This window comes from Anolis carolinensis, chromosome 3 (assembly GCF_035594765.1).
Source record: "Anolis carolinensis isolate JA03-04 chromosome 3, rAnoCar3.1.pri, whole genome shotgun sequence".
NCBI classification, from domain to species: Eukaryota; Metazoa; Chordata; class Lepidosauria; order Squamata; family Dactyloidae; genus Anolis; species Anolis carolinensis.
The window spans coordinates 253,097,280-253,109,508 of NC_085843.1; the positions used below are offsets into that span (position 1 = coordinate 253,097,280).

Consider the following 12,229-nt stretch of genomic DNA (forward strand, 5'->3'; position numbering starts at 1 on the left):
GAGACAAGGCTGGGGTATGAGCCCGGGGCCGCAGAAGCAGCGGCATTTGCCCCCCTCCCTCCTTACCTGGCACTGGGGCCCGGAGACGCCCGGGGGGCATGCGCAGGTGAAGGCGGGCTGGGGCTGGAGGAAGAGGAGCGGGAGGCGGCGCGGGAGGGCTGGGCCCGGGAGGCAGGTGCCGTTGTTCTGGCAGGGCTGGCCGCGGCAGGGCTCCGGGGCCGGCGAGGGGCCCTTCTTCTCCCCGTCCTCCTCCTCCTCGGGCCCGGGCAGGCAGGCGAGGCGCTGGGCCAAGGCCAGCAGCACCAGCAGCGGGAGGCAGCGGCGCATCGTGCCCGGGAGGCGGCCGCCGAGAGTGGCCGGGGACGAGGAAGACGAGGCGGGTGATGCTGCCGAGGCTGAGGCTGCCGATGCTCCTGCTGCTGCTTCTGCCCGGCTCCGGCAAGGTGCGGGCGGAGACTGGGGAGGGAGTGGCCGGCCTGCAGGAGCCGCAGCGGCCGGCAGAGGGCGCACTCGCACAGCTTTGCGCTGGAGAAGAGGAGGGAGAAGGTCGGTGCATCCACACTGTAGAACTAATGCGGTTTGACGCCACCTTTGACTGCCAGGATTCAATTTTATGGGTTGTAGTTTCGTGAGGTACCAGCACGCTTTGGCAGAGAAAGCTAGGGACTTTGTGACACTACATCTCCCATGATTCCATAGCAAGCATGGGCAAACTTTGGCCCTCCAGGGGTTTTGGACTTCAACTCCCACAATTCCTAACAGCCGGTAGGCTGTTAGGAATTGTGGGAGTTGAAGTCCAAAACCCCTGGAGGGCCAAAGTTTGCCCATACCTGTTCCATAGCATGGAGCCCTGGCAAAGTGATGCCAAACTAATGCATCCCTTTTATTTATTTATTTATTTGCAGTTTTTATATCCTGCCCTTCTCACCCCAAAGGAGACTCCAGGCAGATTACAATGCACATATACATGGCAAACATTCAACGCCATTAGAAATACAACATATAGACAGACAAAGAAGCAATTTAACATATTCCAGCTTCCAACTTCATGAGGGTATGCTTGATTCCGGCCACAAGGGAAGATGCTGCTTCATCATCCACTGTGACACCTAGTCCTTGATGGAGTACTTCCTCATTCTCCCGCAGGCTGCTGGCCGTTTTAATGGTGTCCTGAATTAGTTAAATTAGCTTCCCCACATAAAGCAGTACCTAGAATTTTCTACTCAACAGATACAACTGTTTTTCAAGCTGCTTAGGTCAACAGAGAACTAGGCTATTAACAGTCAGGGGGTCAATCTGAGCCAGGCTTCGATCTCATGACCTCTCGGTCAGTAGTGATTTATTGCAACTGGCTACTAACCAGCTGCACCACAGCCTGGCCAACATAGGGTGGAGGCACCCAAACATGTCCTTCCCTCTGGAGTCTTTGGGGGGCTCCTTCCTTCCTTCTCCCCTTCTGAAGAGGGTGACACCAAGGTGACTTATAAAAATATCCAGGAATGTTTCAGAAGAAATTTCGGTACTCTTCCATTATCCAAGTGGAGGCCACAAGGGGGTGCTAGAGAGAGACTTTATGTACTTAGGTGATATCTCCTTCTCCGAATATGATGGCCTTCTAAGTACAGTGTCCTGGCGGTGGATACATAGGTGACTGTTAAGCCCTATTCTTGACCCACATGTTCTTCCACAGTAAGAACATCGGTTTCCAGGTGAACGGTAGTCACGGTCAGGATTGGCTTAATGTGCCCTTACTCTTGTCATGTTTTGTCCTTCGTTCGTGCCTCTTCGAACTCCGCAGCACTGCTGGTCACAGCTGACCTCCAGCTAGAGCGCTCAAGGGCCAGGGCTTCCCAGTTCTCAGTGTCTATGCCACAGTTTTTAAGGTTAGTTCTAAGCCCATCTTCAAATCTCTTTTCCTGTCCACCAACATTACGTTTTCCGTTCTTGAGTTGGGATTAGAGCAACTGCTTTGGGAGACAGTGGTGATCGGGCATTCGGACAACGTGGCCAGTCCAGCGGAGTTGAAGGCATAGGAGCATCACTTCAATGCTGGTGGTCTTTGCTTTTTCCAGGACACTGACATTTGTCCGCCTGTCTTCCCAAGAGAGTTGCAGGATTTTTTGGAGACAATGCTGATGGAATCGTTCCAGGAGTTGAGTTGGCTAGAGAGAGAAGGATAGTCCATTTTACAGGGGTAGAAAGTGGGTTGAAGGAGGAAAACCATTTCTCCCCATTTTCCTCTTATTCCCACCACCCATGTCCCAGTCCTGGAAACAACCCTCATTTATGAAATGGGAAGTGGAGCAGGAGAATAATCAACAAAAACGGGGAAAATGGTTTTTCCTCCTTCAACCCCGTTCCCCCTATAAAATGGACCATCCTTCTCTCTCTAGCACCCCCTTGTGGCCTTCCCCTCAATAATAGAACAGTGCCGAAAGTCTTCATTTTTATTGAACTACCCTTGTTGTTAGGTATAACCACAAACTGGTTTTATAACTCCAGCATATTTTTACTGTGGGTCCTTGATATCCACTGGTGCTTGGTCCCAGGATCCCCCATGAATAACATAATGAATGTGTCCCGTTATATACCATGTCATAGGGAAATGGCATTTTTCATACAGAATTGCAAAACGTAGTTTTTTTCTTTTTGGAACTACGATAGAGTCTCACTTATCCAACCTTCGCTTATCCAATGTTCTGTATTATCCAACACAGTTTGCCTTTTAGTAATCAATGTGTTCAATACATTGTGATGTTTTGGTGCTAAATTTGTAAATACAGTAATTACTACATAACGTTACCGTGTATTGAACTGCTTTTTCTGTCGATTTGTTGTAAAACATGATGTTTTGATGCAAATCATAATGTAATTTGATGTTTAATAGGCTTTTCCTTAATCCCTCCTTCTTATCCAACATTTTCGCTTATCCAGCGTTCTGCCAGCCTGTTTATGTTGGATAAGCGGGACTCTACTGTATTTGAGGGGGTAATGGTTTTTATTTTCATACATGGTTGAATCCATGGATGAAGAATCCCTGGAGACAAAGGTCTAACTGTCTCTGTAAGGCTAAAACTCTACAATGGGTTGCTGTGAGTTTTCTGGGCTGTATGGCCATGTTCCAGAAGCATTCTCTCCTGATGTTTCGCCCACGTCTATGGCAGGCATCCTCAGAGGTTGTTGAGGTATATTGGAAACTAGGCAAGGGAGGTTTATATATCTGTGGAAGGTCCAGGGAGGGAGAAAGGACTCTTGTCTGTTTGAGGCAAGTGTGAATGTTGCAATTAATCATCTTGATTATCATTAAATGGCCTTTCAGCTTCAAGGCCTGACTGTGGGAATCCTTTGTTGGGAGGTGTTATCTTGCCCTGATTGTTTCATGTCTGGAATTCCCCTGTTTTTGGAGTGTTATTCTTTATTTGTTGTCCTGATTTTAGAGGGTTTTTTTAATACTGGTTGCCAGATTATATTTATTTTCATGGTTTCCTCCTTTCTGTTGAAATTGTCCATATGTTTGTGGATTTCAATGGCTTCTCTGTGTGGTCTGACATCGTGGTTGTTAGAGCATTTCTGTGTTCTCAAATAATATGCTGTGTCCGTATTATTCTTTAATAATGTACTCTGAGGATGCCTGCCATAGATGTGGGCGAAACATCAGGAGAGAATACTTCTGGAACTTGGTGATACAGCCTGGAAAACTCACAGCAACCAGTGATTCTGACCGTGAAAGCCCTCAACAACAGAAACTCTATAATAATTGGCCTTTTGAACCTTCTATGTATATGCACTCTGTCATTGTTGCCCAATTACACAAATAAGCTCACACTGTTGTTTTCATTGCTGCTGGATTTTATGGTTATGGATTTTGTCCAATGTTTTGGTATTTTAGTTGCAATATCTTAGTAGGGTCTGGTGTGGGGGAAAGTCCATATGGGTTACCACACTGGGTGACACTAACCCTATTGACACCACTAGTCCTCGTCCCTGGGCAAAACAATTGTGGCCTCTTAGTCCAGTCTACTTTTCTGGGTTATTGTGAAAGTCACAGTTAAGTGATGAACAAAAATTGGAATATATTCTAGAAACTGGAACCAGCCTTCATGCAGAGTAAATCTTGTCCCCTATCCCATCTCATTGTACAAGCTGTCTTTAAAAGGAGCTCGTATTTTGACATTGCATTAATCTGAGAAGGGAATGGGACAGTCACTATGGCAATTCCCAGACTGTTGCCATCAGATTTGATCAATCTATACTGCTCTTCTCTCTCTAAAATACATAACCATGCATTTAATAGTTATATGACATCAGTGAATGAACTAAGGTGGCACATTGACTTCTCTTCTTACGCACAAATCCAGCCTTTGGCGCATAAGTCTTCACATGTGTATGGCAGCTTGCCCTGAAAGTTAGCCAGGGAGGGACTGCCTATGGAGGTGAAGAACAAAACAAAACCACTGATGTATAGAAACTGGCCGGATAGGCATTGGGACTGCGGCTTCCTTCACTGAACATACAATAGCTCTTACAAAACCATGCTGAAGCCCTCTTCAACTTTCCTTCTACTACCTGAAGAGATTTAACACTCATCCTCACTTTTTTCCTAGATGGAGTCCTGTGTTTCATCTATATATATAAAATGTAATGTGTGTAATTAGGACAGATTAAACAACAAAACCACTGAGCCAAATAACACCAAATTTGGCCAGAAAATTAATCACATTTTAAGGTGTGACCATCAAAAAACAAAAGAAGACAGAGACAAGGCCAGAAAAATCCCCAAACATAGAAAACACTATGCGCATTTGCAAGAACTCTCCTTACAAAGGAAGTAACCAGGCTTCAAAGCGGCTCTTTGATTGAAGGTGCTACTCCAGCTCGCCAAACAAGGATTCCCCTAGGTATTATACAGCCAGGCATTGAAGCTGCAAGGCTATTCAGTGCAATTCAACCAGACCAACAAATGATTAACCATGGTAGAAGGCGTCCAGGCTTTGAAGCAGTGATACTACTCTGTACTATTAAAGCTGACCAACCCAAGATTCCCCTAGGTACCAAGCAGCCAGGCTTTGAGGCAGCAAGGCTATTCATTGCAATTCTAGCAGCCCAAAAAACCATTCCCCTAGAACGCAAGTACCCAGCCTTCCAAGCAGCAGGCCTATTCTGTTGCATTCCATCTCACCAAACAAGGATTCCCATAAGAAAACAGCCAGGCTTTGAGGCTGCAAGGCTATTCACTGCTATTCCACCTCTGAGGATGCCTGCCACAGATGTGGGCAAAACGTCAGGAGAGAATACTTCTGGAACATGGCCATACAGCCCGGAAAACACACAACAACCCTACAATGTTTCTGTGTGATAGCAACTGGATTTGCTTGTATTTAGCCAAAGTGATTGCTCAAAGTAAATATATTATATAGCCTACATATAATGCAGCACTGCATTTCTATTTCCAAGTGGATGTGAAAGGCAACACATTGTAACTTCTTACCTTCTTTCACACCTGTAATGCTACACACTTGGTGCCACACTGACTCCCTCTGCTGGCTATTTTTAATCCACATATACAATACATGTTTTCGCCCAGATTCTATCTGTGCCCGTTGCCTACCGTCAATAATTCCTAACTACAGATTTACTTAACCAGAGGCTCTTTGTCTCTATTATGTCTATATTATTTCCATGTACATGTGGAACATTCAGAATTAATCCACTAATATGAATTGGATACATGAAGCCTGAGCTTTCCAGGGTTATCCTTATACTTCTTAAGCCATCATATAATAGTATGGTAATAATAATAATAATAATAATAATAATAATAATAATAATAATAATAACAACTTTATTCTTGTATCCCACCACCATCTTCCCAAAAGGACTCAGGGCAGCTTACAGAGTGCCAGAATATAATACAGTAGAGTCTCACTTATCCAAGCTAAACGGGCCGGCAGAAGCTTGGATAAGTGAATATCTTGGATAATAAGGAGGGATTAAGGAAAAGCCTATTAAACATCAAATTAGGTTATGATTTTACAAATTAAGCACCAAAACTTCATGTTATACAAAAAAATTGACAGAAAAAGTAGTTCAATACGCAGTAATGTTATGCTGTAATTACTGTAATTACAAATTTAGCACCAAAATATCACGATATATTGAAAACATTGACAACAAAAATGGCTTGGATTATCCAGAGGCTTGGATAAGTGAGACTCTACTGTATATAACACAATTTTAAAAATACAGTTGAATAAAACATATAGGCATATTACACATCAACTTAAAACTCAATTAAAACAGTGCTCATCAACCAATGGCGGTAAGCTACTCTAATTTTAAAGCTTTAAACTATCAGACAGGAAATGGGATAAGTGCAAAGCTGTAACCATGGGATGGATTGCAAGGCTGCATAAGAACTGCATAGATCAGCTAGGGACTAGGTGTTCTCAAATGCTTGTTTGAACAGCCAGGTCTTCAGGTCCCTATGGAAAGAGACAGTGTGGGGACTTGCCTAATCTCCCTGAGAAGGGTGTTCCAAAGCGGGGGGGCCACCACCGAAAAGGTGCTTGTGATGGTGGCGAGACCGAGAAGAGGGTCTCCCCAGCAGATCTTAGAACCTGCGCCCGTTCATATGGAGGGATGTAGTCATGAAGATAGGCAGGACCCGAAGCATTTAGGGCTTTGTAGGTAATAACCTGCACTTTGAATTGGAACCGGAAACTTATCAGCAGCCAATGGAGCTGCTTTAGTAGCCTGCAGTTAGTAGCCTGAATGCCCAACTTTGCACCAGTTGCAGTTTCCGAGCCATCATCAAATGCCATGTAGAGTGCATTGTAGTAATCCAGTGTTGGTGTAACTAAGGCGTGGAGCACCGTGGCCAGTAAAGGTAAAGGTAAAGGTTTCCTCCTGACATTAAGTCTAGTCGTGCTGACTCTGAGGGTTAGTGCTCATCTCCATTTCTAGGCTGAAGAGCCAGCATTGTCCGTAGACGCCTCCAAGGTCATGTGGCCGGCATGACTGCATGGAGCAGTGTTACCTTCCTGCCGGAATTGGATCTACTCACATATGCATGTTTTCGAACTGCTAGGTTGGCAGAAGCTGAGGCTAACAGCAGAAGCTCACTCAGTTCTCCTTTCAGTAAGCAACTTCAGCAGCTCAGTGGTTTAATCCGCTGCACCACCAGGGGCTCCTCCACCGTGGCCTAGTCTGCGACCGAGGTTCGGTCGCAGCTGGAGCACAAATTTTAACTGCAAAGGCCCTTCCGGCCACATCCAACACTTGAGCTTCAAGCGTTCAGGAGGGGCCCCAGACTGTGGGCATGTGTCCTCGGGAAGAATGTAACCCCGTTGAGCACAGGTAGCCACCCTATACCCCGATCTGCCTCGCAACTGACTAGGAGGAGCTTTCTTGTCTGGATTAATCTTTAGTTTGTTAATGACAGGCAGAGATCATTGTATGAGAGATTTTGGGCTATTAGCAACAAAACATAGTATTCATCCTATATCCCATTGATCCTATATTCAATTGGGGGGTTAGGTCTCTCCCTTTATTTACACTCACTTGATTTTAAAATGTATTATTAGTCTAAGAGGTTATTAGGGCAGCTTGAATTGCTGATAGTCTTAACTCAGCTTTATTTCAAGAGATTATCTATATCCTGGCAGATGAAAGACTTAGAAATTCTGCATTGAATAAACAACAAATAAAGATATTCCAATATCCCCTTAATATCCTCATGAAAATATCCCTAGTCAGGAATTGCTTCACCCAATAAAACGATGCTAGACTATTCAGAGTGTGTGCTGCTCATTTCACACTCCTTCGAGAGACCCTTGTGACTTAAATATGCACAGCAAAGCATCAGGCAATGCTTTTAGAAATGTATAGGATATATCCATCTGCAAATGATGTAATCTTATAGCCACCGGCATGTCTAAATCACTTCATTATTAATGTGTTCAGAGATGACCTGTATTACACAGATTGTTTCAGCATAAGCAGAACAACTGAGCTGTTCTCCCAGCAGAGGTCTAGATGCTTATTTTCCTTAAGGATGGTCAGTAGGGAAACGTGTGTAGTTAATAGGTCAAGAAATTGAAACCAAAGAAGGCAAAAAAGGACTCAGATATTATTTAGTTCAATACTTCTGTTTTATGTACTGCTTTTTAATTTTTGTGAGTCTATAAAACAGTGGCAGAAAATGACCTCCCAATTGTTCCCTGAGGTGAGGAGCCACATATTACTGTTTCGAGTGTGTATATGTGTTCTTCTTTTGCTCAAGTAATGAAGGCTCTGGCTAGTAAAAGCTAAGCACTCCTTTTAAAGATAAATGCATGTAATAATCTCAGTATCCAACATCTACATTTCTTCTACTTAATTTTCATGCTGTTTTCTTACATTCGACTTAATTGGTCAAGAAAAGAAGGGAAGAGGGTTTTTTTTAGCAAAAGATCAACTCAAGTCTGGCATCTTCAATCCACCAAATGGGCCAATAGCATCCCTGTCTCCCAAGATCATGGGCAGGAACAAAATAGTCATAGGGAGTATACTTCATCCTTTCACTCAAAAGCACCTGTAAGAACTTGGTAATTTCTTAATTCTACAGCATTTACTCTTTTCTTTTTCCTTTCCAATACTCTTCCCTCTATGCTGAATATTTTAGATTCTAAGATGTTTTAGATTCTCAAATGTGTCCTGAGCATAACTGAAGCACTTGTGTACACTGGATTGGGTGGCCCTTGTGGTCTCTTCCCGTTGTGATTCTATGGGGGTTCTGTAAATCCTCTCTTCACAATCTTCCTTTTCTGTCACATCTGGATAGCCCTCAATATTCAAGAGATAACGTTCTGACCACAGGGAACAAAGGAACGAGCTGGGATGAGGTGGTAGTTCTTAACTTTCTCTTGAAAAAAAATCATTTGTGAATCCTGTTATAGTGGGATAGAAAGCAGAAGAGAACCATTTGTAGGTTGAATGTCCTCCCTCATTAATAATTTAATTCAAATTGCATATTTGAATTAGAAATCTCTATGTCCTCAGGTGTGATTCTATGGTCAAGATATGACGGTTGATCATATGGAACACCTAGATATTTTTAGTGAAGTCTTATCTCAGGTTTAAAAAATAATTTTTATTTCAATTCAGAGTTTTTCATTGTGATAGTGTGCATCTAACCTCAGTGAATGTGATGGGAATGGAATTGGTTTGATATTTATTCAGTTAAACATGCATGTTTGGGTTTATATGCTAAGCCACACTAAGTTCAGTGTGCTTACTTGCCAGAATGTGGACACAGGACTATAGCTTTAGACTGTTCAATGACCTCTTCACATGGGCCACCGGAACCATCACACATCATGGCAAATCCAGCAACCACCGTCGGGGGCGTGCGGAATCCATTGCCCCACACCCTGCATTGCCTGGCTTACCATTTAACCAAGCCAATGGGGAGAAGTGTCAACCACATGGCTTCCCCCTATTGCTTCTGGTGCAACACGGGAAGCCTCCCTTGTTGCCGCCATAGTGGCATATGCTAATTTCATGCCAGTTTACCCACTGAGCCCTGGTGGAAGTTTCTCTCCATCATGAGTTGGGAGCCTGCGGGCTGCATGCACAAACTAGGGCTGAACCAAACTATGCTGCCAAATTAAGTCCCATCTGATGACATCACTAGACATACCTTACATTTCTATTTTATTCCTTTCTTGTAGATCAGATTGGGGAATTGTGTAGCCCTTCAGGTGCTGGGTACCAGAAAGAAGAAAACTCCTCCAACATGACCTTGCCTAGAAAATTATCCTATTACACCTCACATTGTTTGGCATGTAAACTTCATGTTCTATCAGTGAATTGTGGTCTTCCTCCCTACAAAAAGATGTGTAAAACTAAATCCATTATTTCTAGCTAGAGATTACAGAATCAACATGGTGCAGAGGTCTGACTTGGACAGCTGTGAAACCCACCTAAGTCACCTTGGACAAGTATATTCTTTCCACCTAAGAGGAATGCAATGGCAAATCTTCGTACAAATCTTACCAAATTGGGCTATCAGTGGAAAATGTTTGTTATTCTTGTGTGCCTTGATGGCATTTATGACTTACGGCAACCCCAAAGGGAAATCTGTGATGTGTTGGGGTTGGGTTTTTTTTTTTGCAATCCCCAAAGACCGAGTGTGACTCGCTTGATGCTACCAAGTGCATGCCTATAGATTCAAACCCTATTCTCTAGTCATAATCTAACACTCAGACTGCTACACCATGCTCATTCTCATTTCATGCCTACATGAATATTTACCTCCACTGGAATTTAGGAAAAATCTTGAAGACTTTTAATCAAATAATATATTTTGCATGATAAAATGCCTTGTTTGACCATTGTATTTCAATAAATAAGGTACTGTGCATGTGTATGTGCTATCAACTCATAGTGAGCCCATGGATTTTGCAGTTTTCTTAGCAAGGAATACTTAGAAGTGGTTCTGCTGGTTCCTTCCCCTGAAGGAACATAACCCATTGCGCTTGCTATTCATTAGCAATCTCCCATCCAAGTACTAACTAGAGATGACTTGCATAGTTTCTAAGATCAGATAAGAACGGACACCTTTAGGGTATTTGGGCTAATTTAAATAAGGTATTACTAATTGATATGTATTTGGCAGAATCAGAGATGTACAATAGAAAGTATTCAGGCTGAAGGTTTTACATACCAACTCCACAGACATGTTCCCAAAAATTCCTTATCATGGGATTAGCAGAATCTGATTCAATTTAAAGGCACTTAAAAACAGAGAGTAGATTAACAGAAATCAATGAGCTAAATCCAATGGTTAGTCCCAATTAGAATAGATCTATATGTGGGATTTAAATCAAAACTTGTATAAGCCACATTGATTCAGCAATTCTTACAATTTGTTTCATCTTACCAATACTTTTAGAAAACCCTATTAATGTGTTGATCCTAACACTGAATTTAGCCCACAGCCAGCATTTTTATCAAAAAGGGAGATTCTTAAAAATTTGAAGAAATGATTTCCACAAGACATGTTGGTCTGTTGTGGCAGACTATTCACATCACATTAAGAATTCGCAAGCTATGATTTTCATATGTACTTTGAAATATGCATGAAGACATGTCCCCGAAGACCTAAATGGACTAGCAACAGCTGAAGTCTACATTCTGCTGATCTAAGTCACTTCAGCTTTACAGTAATGATTACACCAAAGTTTTTGAAGTACAAGAAAACAGGGGCAAGATGGCTTAAAATTGTGACCAATTTTGGCTTTCAAAGAAGTCTTTTGATGTTATTTATGGTAACGCCCAGAAGAATTCCATCATCCAATGCTCATTTTAAGGCAACAACACTTTTTGATAACCTCAGTGCTGGAGCATTAGCATTAGCCTGCTCTTTGGATTGTAGGTTCAAGCCAGGCTTACTTGTCCCTCGTGACACCCGTATTTCTAAGTCCATAAAAGGATTTAAAAACACACTGCCACTCTAAAAACATCCTCATAGTGAGTTATTGTGGAAATTAGACCTATCCAGAATTACTATAGGCTTTGGCTGACATATTGATTTCACGTGCTCTTGTCATTTTTAAGCAAGATGTTTTAAGCAGTCCATTTGCTTGGGACTTTCTATTACTTATTCACCAGGATAACAGTAATCAAATTTTCTTGGCTTGCAGATGATTTTTAGTATGCATAGCTGAAGAGAGAAGACATCTGCCTTGATTTTTGCAACTTTTAAGAGGATATTTCAATTTAAGAGCTAGAATTCAAAATACAACAAAAATAATAATACATAATAAAGCTTTATTTATATTCCACACCTATCTCCCCAAGGGGACTCAGGGCGGTTGAGCATTATTTACTCATCATTCTAAAATACTCCAAAATCCAAAACTATTCACATGGGTGATTGAGATAGTGAAACCATTGCTTTCTGACATTTTAATGGACACAAGCTTTGTTTCATGCACAAGGTTATGAAAATAGTTATATAAATTTTCCCTCAGGCTGTAAGGTACATATGAAAGGTAAATGAATTCTGTGTTTAGAATCCCATTTTCAAAAAAGTATATGCAAATGTGGGTATTCTAAAATCTGAAACTCAAAACACCTTTGGCCCAAGCATTTCAGGAAAGGGATACTCAACCTGTACTTTCAACCAAACCTGGTGGCTAGCACACAAAAATGAGGTCAGAAAGATTCAATATTTTTACTGTAACAT

The 12,229-nt window shown here is 42.3% G+C and overlaps 1 protein-coding gene across 1 annotated transcript in view; it reads right to left on the bottom strand.

Annotated features, from left to right (window-relative positions):
* Positions 1–652, bottom strand: part of dner (delta/notch like EGF repeat containing) — a 174,193-nt gene extending 173,541 nt beyond the window's left edge. The window contains exon 1 of the mRNA XM_003218284.3: positions 67–652. Within this exon, the coding sequence (XP_003218332.2) occupies positions 67–327 (261 nt within the window). The 5' untranslated portion in view covers positions 328–652. The remainder of the gene's footprint in view (positions 1–66) is intronic.
* Between the last annotated feature and the right edge of the window lie 11,577 nt (positions 653–12,229).